Source organism: Vulpes lagopus, chromosome 23 (assembly GCF_018345385.1).
Source record: "Vulpes lagopus strain Blue_001 chromosome 23, ASM1834538v1, whole genome shotgun sequence".
NCBI classification, from domain to species: Eukaryota; Metazoa; Chordata; class Mammalia; order Carnivora; family Canidae; genus Vulpes; species Vulpes lagopus.
In genome coordinates this window covers 21501939-21521716 of record NC_054846.1, presented here as the reverse complement: position 1 = coordinate 21521716, position 19778 = coordinate 21501939, and the positions used below count along the sequence as shown (strand labels likewise).

Below are 19778 nucleotides of genomic sequence, written 5' to 3'. Positions count from 1 at the left end.
GAAATGATTAATATAGCTACCATGGGAAGACGGAAAAAAAAAAATCACACAAACTTTTCATGAGAAGAAAGACGTCATTTGGGATAACCGTAACGTCACCGCCATGGCGTCACGCCTATAAGCGCAGGCGATAAAGTGTTAAATTCAGCGCACAGTAGCGTTTCAGTGCGCGGCGCGAAATTCCGGCGAGTTCTCAGCCGGTGCCGTCCGCCGCCCCCGCCAAGCCCGGGGGAGAGCACGGACGAGGACAACCGTTAGACCCCGCGTTTGCGTCACGCCTCGGAGCGACGCCCAAACCTACGTCTTCAAACACTGCCCCGAGGCCACGCCCACTCCTCGCCCTGGAGGCCGCTGGGAGCCCTCAGGGGGCGTGGCCAAAGGTGAGGCGAGGGAACGCGCAGGCGCACTTAGAACCTAGTCAATTAGCCAACTATTAATCTCGCGAGGGTTGAAAGTCGGTGGCGTAGGTAGTTGTCCTGGATGCTGGTGAGATAGATGATTTTTTTTCCCAGAGGAAGAAAAGGGGGCGGCGAAGCTAGTTCCCGGTGTCGGTCTCTCTTTCGCTTTCCTTTCCCCTAACTCCGACCCTCCGCCCTCCCGTAAATCAACCCGCCTTCCCTGACCTCGGTGACCCAGGTGGCCCCGCCCACTCTTGTCGACGTGATTCCCGCCGTGAGGTAAGCGCCGGTCGAATCCCGAGCCCCGCGGAAGAGGAGGCAGACGAAAGGGGGAGGCTGCGGGCCCGGTTCCGGCTCGTCGGAGAGCCGCGGCGCAAGGGGGCATTCGGGTGGCCCTCTCGCTCCTCCGTCAGCTCGCTGCGACGTAACCACCCAGGCCCGGGCCTTCTCATCTCTGCCGAGCCGGGCCTCTGGCCGCAGCGGGTGACGCACACGGAACATCATGTCGTCCGCGGCGGAGCCTCCGCCACCCCCGCCTCCCGAGAGCGCGCCTTCCAAGCCTGCAGCCCCGGCCGCCAGCAGCATGAGCAACAGCAGCAACAAAGGCGGCCCGGAGGGCGTCGCGGCCCAGGCGACCCCCTCTGCGGCTAGCTCCGGCCCCGCGGACTCCGAGATGGAGGTGAGAGTGGCTTGTGGCGCGGGGAGAGGGCGCAGTGGGGAGGAGGAGCCGGCTCCCTCGCCCGGATTTTAGTGATCGGACGCAGAGCCGTTTTCCACCCCTCCTGCATCCAAAGTCGGCCTCAGACCCTTTAGATCCGAAGTGATTAACCCTGCGCCCTTGTGCTTAACCTACCCACGCCGACTCGGACGGATTTCTGGCACTTCATATTTACATGATTTGTCTCTAGCGAATCTTGCCAAATTCTCCAACGCTGTTATTAAACAGATGTCATTGATTACCGAGGCCGAGAAGGACCTACCCGGTTTTTGTTTATTGTGGGTTTTTTTTTTTTTTTTCGGTAAACTCCCATAATTCCCTCACCCATCTCTGATTCTAGCTTTTAGTTTCCACTAAACTTGCGGGAAGGTAGGGAGAGATGCCCCTTAGTGGCGAGGGAAGGATGCGCGGGGTAGGAAGGCATTTAAAAGCAGTGCGTCCGAGGGCTCAGATCTTGTTTTCTTCATCCCAGGCCTTGTGGGGGCGGTATCCGTTTTGGGCAGAAACAATGGCTTGAGCTGGAAGGCCGAGTGCGCAGTGGGGATAAGCGGGGCGCAGCTGCTCCCATGAAGGGAGACGAGGCTCCTCCCAGGCACTGTTCCTTTGGGAGGGAAAGCGACCAAGGCAGCAGCAGCAGCAGCTGCCTTGGACCCCCATCTAATTTGAGTCAGGGGATGGATGCGTGAATGGTGAATTAATGACAATGGGGCTGTTGGCTTTCAAGTTCAGCGCAATTCCTCTTTTTGGGCCTTGGCCTTCCTCCTCCCCCCCCCCCCCCCCCCGAAAATTGGTACTGCTCGCTAGTCGAGCCTCCCTTCCAGAGCTAGGGTTGGCCAGGGGATGGTGACAGCGCTGCGGGGGTGGAAAAGTTTGGGGAGCTGCCAGACGGGTCTCTTGGGCATGCTCCAAGACTTTGTGATGTCTGGGAACAAAGTAATTGCTTGCTCCTTCCAAATTTTATTCTTGGCCTTCGGTCTGTTTTGAGTTATTTTATAGTCATGGCCTACAGATTTCTGGGATTTTTTCCATCCTTAGGTAGAAGGAGTGAAGGTAATACTGCTCTGAAAAGGATCCTTGATGCAGAATTAACACAATAAGTAAATGGAAGTGCAGTTTATCATTGGAGCATTTGGCGTACCAAAGTTTTACTTGGGCACCAAAGGTTAATCTGGGGTGACGTAACATGACGTTAATAGTTTATGAGAGAATTTTGTGGTGAGGGTAGGTTTTAGTTCAGTAGGACATTGATATCCTGTATTTTTAAGTGATTTGATTTTAGCTTCAAATTCTTATCGAGTGTTGCTTATTTTTCTTAAGGTTTTAAATGGTTGTTTTGAATTACCAGGACTGTTTAACTTGAATTCTTGCTTCGTGGTGTATGTAAGTGGATTTGAAAATCTTTGACACTGAAAGCAATTGTGTGTAAATAGACAATTCTCTGCAAAAGGGTGTCCATAGTTTTCATCAGCCTCTCAAAAGGGTCTGTCGTTCAAATTCTGCAATAACAACCAGTATCTCACTGGAGAGGTTAAATATTAGAAAGCAGAGTATTTTAAAGCCTAAACTGCCTTTCAGTTGCTATTTTAAAATTTAAGTGGAATTAAAGTTTTAAGTATGGATATTGATGTGATAACAAGTACCAAATGAAGTCCAGGCCATATTTATTTGCCAAATAAAGAAATTGAGTCTTTTGATAAGTAGAATCTGTGATAGAACCCAGGTCTGGCTCTGAAATGGACCCATTTCCCACATATTTTACCCTATCATATTCTTACAAGAAGTATGTTCAAGAATTTTATTTCTTGAGGAATGACTTATTTTTGCTTTTTTGAAATAGGAACATGAGTAATTTCATTTTTTAAATAAATTTCTTGGGATCCCTGGGTGGCGCAGCGGTTTGGCGCCTGCCTTTGGCCCAGGGCGCGATCCTGGAGACCCGGGATCGAATCCCACATCGGGCTCCCGGTGCATGGAGCCTGCTTCTCCCTCTGCCTGTGTCTCTGCCTCTCTCTCTCTCTCTGTGTGACTATCATAAAAATAAAAAAAATAAAATAAAAAAAAATAAATCAATTTCTTCATTTACTAGTTTTAGTCTTGATTTTGTTTCTCTTCGTGTTGATTTAAAAAAAATTTTTTAAGTAAATGTACCTTTAGTCATTTTCTTAACTGAACTTGGAAGTCATTGAAGTTCAGTGATAAAAACTAGGTTTGAGTCTATATATTTAATGTATCTGGCAATCCTAAATTAAATGCCTTTTTCTTGTTTAAAAGTAGAATTTAACGTGGATTTTTTTTTTCAAAATTAGAAAATAAATGAAGTCTTGCCTTTACAAATTTTTTTCTGACAAGGCTGACCTTCCCAGTAATATTAGCTAGCTTTCTTTGCAGTGAAATTTTCATTTTTGCTTGGTACTGATAAGTTAAGGGAATAATTTCGTTTTTTTGTTTACTATGATTTTTTTTTTTTTTTGGCAACATGGATGGAACCTGTTTTTTAATCTTTGTTGGTTAGACTGATATTTCAGTACACTGTATGCCAACAGACTAGACTGATAGGTACATTGTATATCAATAATCATCTGACCTGGAATCCAAATCTTTTTTTTTTTTTTTAAACTATGAAAGAAATAGTGACTATTGTTGGAAAACGCATTTTTTTTAAGGGTATATTTTGACCTTTCATGATACCCAGTACCATTTTGTGAAGTAAACTAGTAGAAGGTTTTATCATTTCTATTTGTGGACACCAGAGATTTGTGATGAGCCTAAAGATCTTAGCAATGAAGTTAGACTAGAATATAGATAATTTGATCTCTCAATTCTGGTACTGTACCTGCTCCAGTTCCCCAGTTTTTTAATCAGAGGTAGCTTTATTATAGTACATATTGCCAAGCACAGTTTTGTACGTTGTTTTTTTTTTTTTTCTTTTTTTTTTTTTTTAGTTTTGTACGTTGTTAATGAAAATTATACTTTTATTAACTGTTCTTAGTTGTTTTTTTGACAGATGAGTAGAACTTTGCAGAGTAGTTGTTGCTGTTTTTTGTTTGTGGTCATTTGAATGTCAGGGTGAATAAATTTGCAAGAAAGGATATTTATTACTAATTTAGGAATCAGATTGTAGTTAGGGAGTATTCGATTTAGGATGTATGATAATTTTTTTGTATTTTTTCCAGAAGATGGAAATCAGAGTGAGTAATGATAATTTCTAGGTGTATATTTGGTAGAACACAGTAGATATTGCAGTTTTATGAGTAGAAGGGAACATAATTTCTATGTCATTTAATTTGGTTTTATAATATTTATTGAATGAAAAATAGATTTATTAAAAGTTATTTTATTATTATTCTAGGATGATGTAGATAATAATGTTGTGTTTTAATCTTGCAATAGTCCTGCAGTTTAAATACTTGGGTTAAATAGGTTGTTGTCATCGTGGCATTTAATTTCACCAAGATACCCTATCTGGTTATACTACAGCCATGTAAGTATCTAGGAAGTTTGGAGTAGGAATGTATTACTCAGATTGTGTTTTAAGTAGAAATTAGTTTAATAATAGTATGTTAACTAATTTTAAAGAACAATCCATGATTTTTCCCTCCTCCCAGGAAGTATTTGATGATGCATCTCCTGGAAAGCAGAAAGAAATTCAAGAACCAGATCCTACCTATGAAGAAAAAATGGTATGCTTTAGGTATATGAATAGAGTCTATAATAACTTTTCATTAGGTGGTGGCATGGACCAAACTTCTGCATTTAATTTTTATAATTGAAGCACTGATATCCAATTGAAATAGGTGTAACATGGGATACTGTAATTTTTGTTATTTGCCTATGTAAAACAAATTTAGAAGTATTACGTGAATATGCATAATAGTATTATGTTAATATATGGAATATGTTACTCTCCTTTATTTTGAGATTTATTGTCAGGAAGTGAGGAGAGTAAAAAACCAGAGAAGTAGTTATTCAGGGTATATTCTGCATCGATCTATCATTCTGTTTCACTGGGTACAAAGACAGTAATACATGCTCCTTGCCCACAGCTTTTTTACAATATGGGTGAGATCTTTACAAAACAGCATATGATGTTACTCTACTTGAATCCTCAAAGACCCTGAATCACATTTCATACCTTAGGAAACTTGTAGCATGACTTAACCATAACCTATGAAGAGCTTTAAGCTTAAATTCAGATTCAGTAATAATAATGGCTAATAGCAAATGCTTACTATGTACTAAGCCCTATTCTGAAAGCTTTATATGGTTTAAACTCATTTAATTATACTGAGATTTTATTTTATTTTTTAAAATATTTTTTAAAGATTTATTTATTTATTTATGATAGAGAGAGAGAGGCAGAGACAGAGGAGGAGGGAGAAGCAGGCTCCATGCCGGGAGCTAGACACGGGACTCGATCCCGGGACTCCAGGATCGTGGCAGGCGCTAAACCGGCTGAGCCACCCAGGGATCCTGAAATCTTATTTTAACATGTTAAATAATAATACCACCATACAATACAACACAGTATATATGCTCTTTAAGAGTAAAAACAGTGTCTTAATCTTACTGTCTTCACCTAGAACAATATCTGGCACATAGTATATTTTAAGAACTATTTTTTGAAATTTACTTTTTCTTCAACCTTTGACTTTCTCTTCAAGATCAGTAAATATTTTTCGAATCTCTTAGTTTCAAAATCCTAAAAATACTTAGGAACACATGTATATATGGATACATAATGTACATGATACACATAGTAATATATAAAACATAAATGATATATTTTAATTTCAGTATAATTAACATACACTGTTATATGAGCTTCAGGTGTACAGTACAGTTATTCACTAATTCTCTGCATTATTGCTTATCACCTATTTCGTCTGCCTCTGGTAACTAACTACCAGTTCTCTATATTTAAGTCTGTTTTTTCTCTTGTTTCTTAAATTCCACATGTGAGTGAAATCATAAGGTATTTTTTCTTTTTATTTCACTTAGCTTCTTAGATCTATTCATGTTGTAATGGAAAGATTTCATGAAATGACATATATATGAATATTTATATATGATTTTTATTATATTTTATATATGTGTATATCTGTAATTGTTCCATATTTTTTCTTTGCTGTCAGACTTAAAGATATATTTGCCAGCTCTGCTTTTCCCATTCATTTCCTCAAACCCATCACAATGGATGTTCTGTCACTAATACTGTACTAGTGAATCTAATTTCCCATTTATAGCTTAATTTTACTTTCATTCATCTCTCTTTTGTCTGATACCGTTGACCACTCCTCAGAATTTTTGCTTGCCTTGTGAGAGCTTTTTTTCCTTGTCGATACCCTATTGACAGTTCCTTTGTCCTTTATCACATCCTAAAAATTTCTTGAACAGTTCAATCCTTGTCATTAGTTTTCTTTTTCTTTTTTCTTTTTTTAAGATTTTATCTTTAAGTAATCTGTATATCCAGCATGGGGCTCAAACAATCGCAAGATCAAGAGTAATGTGCTCGCTCCACTAGCTGAACCAGCCAGGAGACCCTATCACTGGTTTTCTTTAAACTGAATTCTCAGCATTTATCTCTAGCCCAGATGCTTCCAGCCATTGTATTTTCATTTGTTTGTTGGACATTTAAGTCTTTCTTAGGAATATCCAAAATTGCATTTATTCTATCTCACACATCTACATTTACTGATAGTGACGGTTTTTCTTAATTTATACCCAAGCTGTCCATGATGGTGCTTCATTTTAATAGTCTTGCAAGTTTAACTTCATAATTCCTCTTTTTTCTCCATTGTCCTATTCAGTATTCTTTTATTGCATGGGTTATTTTGTTTGCGTCTGTATCTGTTTCCTTTTAATGATCTGGCCTCTTCCAAATCTCTCCATATATTTCTTTGAAGTTTTTCAATCTCCTAGTTATTTCCTTGACTAACACTTTTCTTTTAAGCAAGCTCCCTTATCATCTGCTAGTTCCTAACCATAGGTAAGTCTCAGTATCCATTCTTCATTCTTGGTTCCAAAGGATGCTGAATACTATTTGAGAAAACTAAATAATAGTGTTGATTGGTATCAGAATAAATTTATGGTTTATGGTTTTTACTCCCTTAGACTTTCAGTATTTATTGTACAACAACCCATTTAGTTATTTAAAAACTTTACCACTCTGGTTAAGTTTTCTATTTCGTTTCTGCCATCCTGATTTTTCAGGCTTCTGCTACAGTTACAGGCCTTTAATTTATTTCCCTTCTATTTCCAAATATGTATGGCCTGTACTGCCCTGTGTCATTTCCTCCTGTTTCAAAGAAAGAAGCTGATTTTAAGCTATTGATTTTAATCTATTTGATTTTATGATTTATGTCCTTCAGGTTCCTAATCTTACTGTTTCTACTTTTTAAGGATATTTTCTCTTTTCTCTTTAAGATCTCAAATCATTTTTATTTTAATATTCTCATTCTCAGCCAAGGTCTTTGCTTATTTTTCCTTCAACCCTTGCCACAGTTCCACTAAAAGGTCAGTCTGTAAATGTTCTGAACTCCTTGGTTCTTTGCAACCATTACCACTTGGAAATGAATGAGTTGTGAGAATTTTGAAGTCACTGACTTTTGTGTAGAACTGTGATGAAATTTATACTTAATTCCTTAAGGCAGTAGTTCGAAACTTGATCATATAGAAGGTCTTGGATATTTTTGCTCTGATGGGTCGTGAAGCACACTTTGAAAACTTAAAACACCTAGAGCCATTAAAGGCTTTTGAACATTAGAGACATGTGATAAGATCTAAGAACAGGAGTGGGGCATATCCCCCTCTGTGTTGAAACATTATGTCTTAGGATTTTCCCGGTTATCCCTGTTAAAATTTTAGTGCTATTCCCAGTTCTTTTTACTCTGCTTTATTTTCTGAACATTTATCACCTTCTGACAATCTCATAATCCCTTAGGTTGATATTGGATTATAAGGGGGGAGGGTGCTTTCTTTGGTAGGTACACAAAACTAGTTGTTGAACTGAATGGCTATTTAAGAAGTTAATATTGATTGAAAACTTTTGAAAGAAGTGAAAAATACTTAGTGATTTTTGAATACTCCAGAATAGGTTTTACCTTAAAATGTCTAACTCTGACCTATCTGAATTACTTTCCAGAGTTTATTTATTCGATTCCAAATATAATTACAATAATTGAATAGATTTTTTTCATCCCCAACATCTTCTAGTTGCATGTTCTTATTTTATTATATATGCATTGAAAAGTGAAATAGTGCAAAATACACATAAGTATCACAATACTTTAAAATAGTTTGTAATCTTCAAAAACAAAAAAGTGAAGCTTGTCTTCTACAGGAAATTATCATGGGGAAGTATGTTGATTTCAAGGATCTTAAGTTTTTTTGGTTTAAATTCTTCCATTAGTGTGATAATAAGGAACATTTCAAAGTGGCAGATGTTAGTCATGAAAGGATGAAATAGTATTAACTGCATTGGGTTAATGAATATTTCATGAACAATAGATTTTTTTTTTTTTTAATTTTTTTATTTATGATAGTCACAGAGAGAGAGGCAGAGACACAGGCAGAGGGAGAAGCAGGCTCCATGCACCGGGAGCCTGACGTGGGATTCGATCCTGGGTCTCCAGGATTGCGCCCCGGGCCAAAGGCAGGCGCCAAACCGCTGCGCCACCCAGGGATCCCAATAGATTTTTAAAAATTTTTGTTTATTTATTTGAGAGAGAGAAAGCATGAGGAGGGGGAGGGAGAGGAAGAAGCGGATTCCCTGATGAGCAGGGAGCCTGACACGGGGCTCAGTCCCAGGACCCCACGATCATGACCTAAGTTGAAGGCAGATACTTAACTGACTGAACCATCCAGGTTGTCCCCCCCCCCCCCCCTTTTTAAAGTAAGCTCTCTGCTAGATGTAGGGCTCGAACTCATGACTGAGATCAAGAGTCATGTGCCCTACCCAACTGAATTAGCCAGGTGCTCTTTAATAATTGTTTTTAAACCTGATACCTTTTAAAAATTTGGCACAGCTTCACTGATAAATGACCAATGTATTTTTCCCATTTCTGAATAAATTCACTTGTATTTTTAAAAAAATTTTTTAAAATTATTTATTTATTTATTTATTTATTTATTTATTTATTTATTTATTTATGATACTCACAAAGAGAGAGAGAGAGAGGCAGAGACATAGGCAGAGGGAGAAGCAGGCTTCATGCACCGAGAGAGAGAGAGAGAGAGAGAGAGAGAGAGAGAGAAAGAGAGAGGCAGAGACATAGGCAGAGGGAGAAGCAGGCTTCATGCACCGGGAGCCCGACGTGGGATTCGATCCTGGGTCTCCAGGATCATGCCCTGGGCCAAAGGCAGGCGCTAAACCGCTGCGCCACCCAGGGATCCCTAAATTCACTTGTATTAAATAATTTTTTGGTCAACTATATTGATGAGTAATTGACCCAGTGCAGTTTGAAGTATAAATCAGTGAGTTTTGGCAGATTGATGTAACCAGCCACCTTATAGTCTTGATGTAGAACAGTTATATCATCCCCTGAAAAGTTTGCTCTCATCTTTATCTCCTTGACACTTCAGATCTGCTTTCTGTCACTAGCTATAATTTCATGTAAGTGGAATCACAATATGTAGTCTTTCGGCATTTGGCTTCTTTCACTCAGTATAATGCCTTGCCCTTTTTTTTTCTTTTCATTTAGTGCTTTCGAAACTTGCCTATGTTACATGTCTCAACAGTTCCTTTTTTATTGCTGAGTTCATTGTATAAAGGCATGCTGAAACTTTGGACTCTGAAATTGTATTAATATTTTGATAAAATGTTTTGTTTTTTCAGCAAACTGATCGAGCAAATAGATTTGAGTATTTATTAAAGCAGACAGAGCTGTTTGCACATTTCATCCAGCCTGCTGCTCAGAAGACTCCAACCTCACCTTTGAAGATGAAACCAGGGCGCCCACGAATAAAAAAGGATGAGAAACAAAACTTGCTATCAGTTGGCGAGTGAGTAATAGTTTATACTTCAGAGTTGACACATTAATTTTTGATAATATTCATTAGAAGCATAAAATCACTTCATTAAAAAAAATGTTTTAGGGCTGTTATTTATTTGGCCCCAGTTAGCTTGATGGGATGTAGCCATACTTGTATAAATAATTGTAATGCCTTAGCTCTTATGGCATTTTACTGTTTATGGAATTCAGATGTTATCCATTCCTTGTAGAAGAAACAAATGCAGAGTTTAAGCAGCCTATTTAACATCCCATAGGAGTAATTAGAATAATTCAAGCTTGACTTTAAGTCTGCTTTTGGGTATGCTGTAGGCATAAACCACATACATGCATCAAGGGGATCACTTTTATCTGAAGTCTTTGGTTGTTTAACAGAATGTTGTGATGATTTATGCCGTAGCAGTTTGTCTCAAATTTGTATTACTTCGTTGTCCTGCAGATTGAATTGTCAAGTTGTATGGTGCCCTTAGGTGGTTGTTTAAAATGTGTAAAGTAACTTACATGTTCAGTTTATAAATACTTTCTTGGAATTTTTGTACTGATTGGTTAATTAAGGTGTTTAATTAGTTATAACTAATAGATTTGATATTAACAGCTTTAGGATAATCTCAGTTCCCTGAATGACCTCGTAATTCCCAAAGTGAAAAGTGAAAAATAATCCATAATTAAATCCACTAGATTATCTAAGAGAGGAGATTATAGACTGTTATCAACAATGTTAAATTTACCATACAGTTTATAGAAACATGAAAACATGAGCTGTACCTTGAAGGAATTTTCATCAAAAGCATAAACACAATACCTTAATCTTTCTGGGCTATTCTACTCCTCTAATATATCTTATTCCTTATCCATTGTGTGTCACCTGTTTGTTTTAATACGTATGAAACTTCATAAGAGAGACATTTGCACTTCAGATGTATTTAAATTGTTCAGACTTGAGAAGTTTGCAGCTATTTTCATTTATTTTTTATTTAAAATTAAAAAAAAATTTTTGAGAGCACGTGAACAGGGGGAAAGGCAGTGGGAGGGAGGGAGAGAATCTCAAGTAGGCTCCACACCCAGAGCCCTACATGAACTTGGATCTCAGGACCCTAAGATCTCTACCTGAGCCAAAGTCAAGAGTAGGCTAAACTACCCAGGTGCCCCTTGCAGCCATTTATGCTTTGGAAATGACAAATACTGTAATGTGTATTTTTATGGTATAGGTAGTTATTATACCTATAAGGTAAAAGAAACACTTTTTAAAAAAAATTTTTTTATTTATTTATGATAGGCACACAGTGAGAGAGAGAGGCAGAGACATAGGCAGAGGGAGAAGCAGGCTTCATGCACCGGGAGCCCGACGTGGGATTCGATCCCGGGTCTCCAGGATCATGCCCTGGGCCAAAGGCAAGCGCTAAACTGCTGCGCCACCCAGGGATCCCAAAAGAAACACTTTTATTGAGATTATATAACATAAAGATATTCTGTAGTAAATGTTTAATAAATTGTTTAGCTTGGTCTTAACTAGTGTTATTGAGGAAAAGAAGTCTTGGTTTAGAGATTTCTTCTCTATCCTTCAAGCCCTTTTAAGTGGAAAGTTAGCTTATGCAAAGTCATTAGGGTGATGGTACTATCCTTAAGTATAGGAACATATATATTTTTCTCTTCCATCCACAGTTATGGTCAACAGACCCTTAACTTGAAGTAATGAGCACATTCCAGCTTTTATCTTCAGTTTTATAACTAATAATCAACTATCTTGATAATAATAGATAATAATAGACTGTGATATATTTTTTTAAAGATTTTATTTATTTATCCACGAGAGACAGAGAGAGGGTCAGAGACACAGGCAGAGGGAGAAGCAGTCTCCCTGTGGGGAGCCCGATGTGGGACTCGATCCCAGGACCCCAGGATCATGACCTGAGCCAAAGGCAGACGCTTAACCCCTGAGCCACCCAGGTGTCCTACCTGGACTGTGAGATTTTATTTTTAAAAAAGTTCTTTCCTAGTTTGTGGAGAATAAATTAGAATTGAGGATATATTTTTGTACTCAGTGTCCTAGGATTAGAATGCAGAGAAGGACGAGGAATACTAAGACATTCTAATTTGAACCATATAAAACAAGCAAGAATACTCTTGAATATATTTCCTGCTTTGGTCTGAGTTTTTAAGAAATGCATCTTTAAGAAGACTGATTATCCTCTTCCATCAAGCATGTAGTTTTAATGGAAATCAAGCTATAAATTAGATTTACGGTTTTCTAATTTAAATGAAAATATTTGTTGAAAATATAAAGGTACAAAATTAGAAGCTTCAGAATTAGAGAGTAAGTACTTTTATTAACCTGAGCCCTTTATAGACTATTAAATTTGGCAATATTAAAACTGCAGAAAATTGATTTTTTAAGGGGGTATATCCCAACTTTCTTGGGATGTAGAATCTGGGCATTTCTAAAAAGCTATGAGTAATTCTGATAAATCCCTGGCTAAGAGTCATTGGTTAACCACTAAATCTCCAGTCTGCATATTCTGCAGCTTTTGGTGAAAGTTGTAGTTTTTACTTATTTTTATTTTTTATTTTTTTAATTTTTATTTATTTATGATAGTCACACAGAGAGAGAGAGAGAGGCAGAAACATAGGCAGAGGGAGAAGCAGGCTCCATGCACCAGGAGCCCGACGTGGGATTCGATCCCGGGTCTCCAGGATCGCGCCCTGGGCCAAAGGCAGGCGCTAAACTGCTGTGCCACCCAGGGATCCCAGTTTTTACTTATTTTAAAACGTAATATATTCTCAGTAGAAGCATGGTTGACACACAATGTTACATTAATTACAGGTGTACAGCAGAAATTCCACAGCTCTGTACATTATGCTTATGCTCACCATGGTGAAAGTTGTAGTTTATTGGATTCTTAAAAAAATTTTATTTGCATTTGAGTATAGTTGATATACAGTGCTATATTAGTTTTAGACGTACAGCTTAGTGATCGGACAAGTTTATACATTATGTTGTGTTCATCACAAGTATGGCTATCATCTATTTTCTTATATTGCTATTACAGTATTATTGATTCTATTCCTATGCTCTGCTCTTTATTTCTGTGACTTATTTGTTCCATAACTGGAGGCCTCTATCTCCCTCTCCCATCATCTATCTGCCCAGCACCCCAACCTTTCCCCCCTGGCAGCTGTTCTTTCTTTGTGTTTATAGTTCTGATTCTGCTTTTTGTTTATTATTTTATTATTTTATTTTTTTTAGATTTCACTTACCAGTGAAGTCATATGGTATTTGTCTTTCTCAGTCTGACTTCTTTCATTTAGCATAACACCCTCTAGGTCTATCCATGTTGTCTCAAATGGCACAATCTCAACCTTTCGAAAGTTGTAATTTTTAAGGGTTGCCTGGGTGGCACAGTCAGTTGAGCGTCTGACTGTTGGGTTTCAGCTCAGGTCATGATCTCTTAGGGTCTTTAGATTGAGCCCTGCATTGGGCTCTGTACTCAGTGGAATCTGGTTAAGTTTCTCACTCTCTTCCTTTGCTCCTGCACCCTCCCCCCACCTGGCTCACTCTCTCAAATAAAAAAAGTCATAGTTTTTAAAATGTGATTCCTGGAACTATTTTCTGGCAAAAATACTTTAAAAGGTAACTTTAAATTACAAACTGGAATACCTGGGTAGCTCAGCAGTTGAGCGCCTGCATTTGGCTCAGGGCGTGATCCTGGAGTCCCGGGATCAAGCCCCTAATAGGGCTTCCTGCAGGGAGCCTGCTTCTCCCTGTGCCTATGTCTCTGCCTATGTCTCTGCCTCTGTCTCTGTGTCTCTCATGAATAAATAACTAAAATCTTTAAATAAATAAATTACAAACTTTGAGAGTTTTCTGTGTAGTACCTCAAAGTGACATTACTTCAAGTGTTACTCTATTTTTAATAATTGTATGTATATCTTAGAAATCCATGTAAATCATTTCAGGTTTAAATTTACTAATCCTCCTGTTCTACGTTTCTAGTATTAAATGCCTAATAAAAATTGTGGAATCTTTGTCGGCCACTTGACAATTATGTTGAAATAGTAGCTAGTACTTAAAGGTAAAGTGCTAATCAATTGATTTAATCTTGAACTTGACAGCTACAGACATCGTAGAACAGAGCAAGAGGAAGATGAAGAACTATTAACAGAAAGCTCTAAAGCAACCAATGTTTGCACTCGATTTGAAGACTCTCCATCATGTATGTTATATACATATATAACTGATTTTTAAAAAATCCTCTTTTAAGACATCCTTTGGTTAATGTTTTGGATTTGTCTTGGCTGTAATTTATAAAGGGAATTTTTAGTAATTTGAAATTTATTGATTGTGAAATAAACCAGATTTTTTTTGATGAAAATCATAGTATTAATATACTATACTATAATATGATAGTGGTGCTGTATTTCAAACGTGCATAAAATGCCACTGTGCTTATTATTATTGCCTGAATGTATATGTAAACCTAGGAATGATTTTTGCCTTATATTTGTCCCAGTTAAGAAAACTTCATGTGTAAAAGAAAGCACTTCATGAAGGCTTTTGTTAACTAATGCCAGGATTTTGTATTAGTTTTAAGATTTTTTTTCTGAAACCTTTGTTATTAATGGTTTTCCGAAAGAAAACTTGGTTAACCAGATTTTTAAGTTTTACTTATATATAATCTTGATAGTCTAGTGGCACATTTGTCTTTACTGAAGCCTAGCATTTTTTTTCTGATCTTCCTCTGTCTTACTTGATAATTGATTTGTGTGATGGTAGTGGTTGTGAACAACAATTTAGGATAGTCAACATAGGACATACAATTTGGACTTGTTATTTAACTATAACTTTAACTCATAATAAGTTGAGCTTTAGACAAGATAGGATCTGGTTAGAAATTCCGCAGTCTGGGATGCCTGGGTGGCTCAGCGGTTTGGTGTCTGCCTTTGGCCCATGGCGCCTACCTTCAGCCCAGGGCGTGATCCTGGAGACCCGGGATCGAGTACCGCATCAGGCTCCCTGCATGGAGCCTGCTTCTCTCTCTGCCTCTCTCTCTGCCTGTCTCTCTCTCTCTCTCTCTCTGTATCTCTCATGAATAAATAAATAAAATCTTAAAAAAAAAAAAAAATCAGCAGTCTGTTTACAAAGTTTGTATCTTCCAATGTTTTTTGGCTATGAGTACTCAGTTACCATTTCTTTTCATGAAGTTAGAAACTAGAGCCAGATATATGGTACAAATGGTGAAGGAAATTTGAATTATTTGGATTATGTCTTTCTCACATTCTTTGTTGTAACTAGTTTACCAGCATTGGCTAGCTTTTTATCTTAAAACAGTGTTTTTTGAAAGGTGATGGGGTACAGATGTGCATGTTAAAAAAAAAAAATCTAGTGATTGTGATGTGTATATACTTAGTAATTATTCTGGGGTGAGAAATGTGTAGTAAAACCCAAAAGAGATACTGTCTCCTTATTATATAGAGGACCTTTTGAAAAAGTTACTTATGAAGGTAAAGGGAAAACAATCTCTATATATCTTATTTCCCCTTTGTTAGGAGGAAAACTAAATCCCCAGAGAATGTCTGCTTAGGTTATCATGGAAGGTTTAAACACTTGGTGTAGAAACACTTGTGGGGGCCCTTGGATGGCTCGTCTGTTAAGTGTTTGCTTTCAGCTCATCATAGAGTCTTGGGATCAAGCCCCATGTCGGGCTCCCTGCTTGGTGGGGAGTCTGCTTCTCCCTCTCCCTCTGCCCTGCTTGTACTCTCTCTCTCTGTCTCTTTCTCAAATAAATTTAACCGGGGCAGCCCTGGTGGCTCAGCGGTTTAGCGCCGCCTTCAGCCCAGGGTGTGATCCTGGAGATCCAGGATCGAGTCCCACATCAGGCTCCCTGCATGGAGCCTGCTTCTTTCTCTGTGTCTCTGCCGCTATCTCTCTATGTCTCTTGCGAATAAATAAAATCTTAAAAAAAAAAAAAAAAACGAAACCAAACCTACTTGTGATAACATTAAAAAAAGATACAAAGAGGCAAGGGAGTCTCTAGGACCACTATATGGGTAACATAGGAACTGAGTGATTGGGGTAGGCACTCTGATGCTTCACAATCATGGTTTTTGTTTCTTTGTTTTCTTCCTGCGCTTGGTTATTGTCCTTATCCAATTGCTCCTTCTCTGCTCCAGATCACAGCAGCTACCTCTAATGACTTGGAAATTGAAGACAGAAAAGTCAGGGTTAACCTGTGTGGGTTCAAGTTAAACCTTTGAATATCAAATGAAGTGGACTGCCTTATATATTCCTTGTGTTTTTAAAATGTGCCTTGTGTTTTTTCTTTTATCCTTAGATGTAAAATGGGGTAAACTGAGAGATTATCAGGTCCGAGGATTAAATTGGCTCATTTCCTTGTATGAGAATGGCATCAATGGTATCCTTGCAGATGAAATGGTATGTGTTTGGTAGTTTTTTGGAAGGCTATGTTTTGTAATTTAAAGTATTTCGTACCATGGAATTTTATAAAAGTTAAGATAATGTGACATCATTTTTGTTGATTATAATGCAGAACTGTTAGTAAACTAATCCTCTGTTGTCAAACTTGGTTTAGTCCCATAAGCAGAATCTATACTTCAGTTGTGAGGAATTACTATTTATGAAAGTATAATAAAAGTAATACACTTTGACAAACCTGCTCTTGGTAGACTCTTGTAATAAAATGTTTTGGCTATTTCCCTCCACTTTTGTAAAGTATAGGTTAATTGACTGATTTTTCATCAGTGATTATTTTCTCAAGGGTGGCAGCTTGTACAGTTCTGTCACAAAACATTTATCTCTTATTACTAGTTTTGTAGTGAGTGTTTCAAAGTTTCCTCATGGCTATAGTGCTGAAACATATAATTGCTTGAAGAAACTATGGAGTCAAATGGGTCTTAATTCTAGCCCTTCTGCATGACTTTGGGAAAGTCACTTAAACTTCTGTGCCTTATGGGGATAATTAGTAGTACATCTTTATAGGCGAAGATTAAAAAACATAACACAGCTAAACTCAACACATACCAGGTTCTTGCCATTTGTTGGCTATTATAAACAAATAGCTTTTCTTTTAAATGTTTTTGTATATCAGGAAATATAAATATGGATGTCTGTTTTGTTTTGTTTGTTATTGCTTTGTGGTTTTTCTTTCAGGGCCTGGGAAAAACTCTTCAAACAATTTCTCTTCTTGGGTACATGAAACACTATAGAAACATTCCTGGTCCTCATATGGTTTTGGTTCCTAAGTCTACATTACACAACTGGATGAGTGAATTCAAGAGATGGGTACCAACACTTAGATCTGTTTGTTTGATAGGAGATAAAGAACAAAGAGTAAGCTTTTCATGTTTTATTACTTTTTTGAAATTAAAAGAATTTGAATTTAGGTTTAGGGGAGGGGGTAACTAGAGGAGGGATAAAAGAAAAGTTCAGTAATAAACTTGGTCTTCACAAATAATAATGTACGTATGTAATGTTGTCTTGATGGTGAAGAATCCTACTGGGGAAAAGGTGTTGTAGACTATAGGATGCCATATGGGTATAGTTTGTTTCTTTTACTTTGGAATTGGTTGTATAAAATCAAAGGCTGTGTTCTCATTCTAGAGGCAACATTCTTATTTTTAAAAGAAATTTTGAGTTTGTGAATTGGTTGGAAATTTGAGGAGCCACATTTTTTTAGATTGATGTACATAATGCTAATTCATAGTCATAGTAGTTTTTAAAGATGAACTGAGTCAATTATAGTATTTTGGTGAGTTGGTATGGCATTTATTGAAATAAGTTAAAATATTGGTCAGTTGACGTTTTTTGGAAGGAAATAATAGAAATAATACTGATTTGATTAAAATGTACTATTTCGAAAAATAATGTACTTAGTTTTGTTTTCTCTTCATTCAGCTATCAGTGATGATTCTAGGTTTCTTTTTTCCTTTTCTAGATAACTTTGCATAATTTAAGTTACCAAGTTGCTTTTTATGTTTAGGAGCCCAATTTAAACCACTTTTTGCTTTAGTTTCTTGACGTGTAAAATAAGAATAGTAATAGCAAAGTCTTACTAGTTCTGTAAACGTGAAAGGAATGAAAATGTTTACTGCAAACAATCCTGGAGTCTTTATTCTATGGCAGAAACCACCCTCCTCTTTCTAACCCCTTTCCTGAGAATTTCAGGGTCTGGTGGAAATGAAGAGAAGATATTTAAAGTAGTTTATTGAATTTTGCACTGATCAATTCAGTCAATTATTTTTTATTAAATGGCTCTGACATTTAGAAATGATTAATGAAGTTAGTTTGAGCTGATTCTAAATGCTTGCATACTATAGATAACTGTCCCTCTTTAATATTTTCCATCCTGTTTTATGTATTAGATTACTTGTCATCAGTATGTTTAATTTGTAGTTTACTTTTGCATGATGTAATTTTTTTTCTCTTGCTACACAGGCTGCCTTTGTGAGAGATGTATTATTGCCAGGAGAATGGGATGTATGTGTAACATCTTATGAAATGCTTATAAAAGAGAAATCTGTTTTCAAAAAATTTAATTGGCGGTACTTAGTTATAGATGAAGCTCACAGAATCAAAAATGAAAAATCCAAGGTAATTTGGCAGTTGGAAGTGACATCATTAATACCTTTTAGAATTTCATCAATATGTAGAATATTCTAATGATGAATTTGGTTCTTTTAGTTGTCAGAAATAGTGAGGGAATTCAAGACTACAAATCGACTGTTATTAACTGGAACACCTCTTCAAAACAACCTGCATGAGCTCTGGTCACTTCTTAATTTTTTGTTGCCAGATGTCTTTAATTCAGCAGATGTAAGTATGTCTTACTGTCTTCTGATTGGAATATTAATGTTTCTGTTTAATGCTATACATTTTTATAATAAAATTGGCCTTTTAGCACTGCTTGAGATAATTTTTAATTTTTCACTTATATGTAGTCTGGTGTAACCTGCCAAGTTTTTTATGCATCCTGAGAGTTTATTTTTGTGCCTTTGGACTTCAGTATCATTTTATAAGTCATTTTCTTTGTAATGTTACTGATTCACATACCAAATAGGTAGTCATGTTGGTCTGAATTTCTGCAGCTGTAAGTGGACTGCTTGTGTTCTTAAGGTGGTGTTCAGGTTATTTCCCAAGTGAATTTATGAACTTCACGTAGCTTGTGTTTCTCCAGGGTGGTCTTCAAATTTGGTAAAGTCTGTCTAGCCATCTTTTTTTATGGTCTAACAAACATAGAACCTAATCTTTACCTTTTAATAGATTTGCACTGATAAAAATGGTTAAATAGATATTCAAACTATCGTTTGTACCTAAGAATGTAATATGTATCTTAAGAGTCTGTGCTATTAGTAATTACAGTGTTTTTTTGCTGAACCAGAGTTCATTTTTGAACTTTGTTTCCATGGTACGGGGTGGGGAGAAGGAGAGAAAGAGAGAGCATGCACATGTGTGTCTGGCTTTTGAAGAGTTCAGTAAGTTCCAAAACAGTTAATTTTGGTTTTTGTGTTGAAGGTCATTTTAAAAGATTAGAGAAATTTCTGTTTTTGGAAGACATTAATCAATCTCAGGAAAATACTTTAGTTCTGCTTTTATGTATTTTGATGTTTTTATTTTAGAGATTTTTCTTAATACATTGATAC

General features: G+C 37.2%; 1 protein-coding gene across 1 annotated transcript in view; it reads left to right on the top strand.

Moving 5' to 3' along the window:
• The first annotated feature begins 452 nt into the window (after window positions 1-452).
• Window positions 453-19778, top strand: part of SMARCA5 (SWI/SNF related, matrix associated, actin dependent regulator of chromatin, subfamily a, member 5) — a 41110-nt gene continuing 21784 nt past the window's right edge. The window contains exons 1-8 of the mRNA XM_041738679.1: window positions 453-1077; window positions 4722-4796; window positions 9950-10116; window positions 14235-14335; window positions 16454-16554; window positions 17290-17469; window positions 18574-18729; window positions 18820-18951. Coding sequence (XP_041594613.1) covers window positions 901-1077; window positions 4722-4796; window positions 9950-10116; window positions 14235-14335; window positions 16454-16554; window positions 17290-17469; window positions 18574-18729; window positions 18820-18951 — 1089 coding nt within the window. The 5' untranslated portion in view covers window positions 453-900. The remainder of the gene's footprint in view (window positions 1078-4721; window positions 4797-9949; window positions 10117-14234; window positions 14336-16453; window positions 16555-17289; window positions 17470-18573; window positions 18730-18819; window positions 18952-19778) is intronic.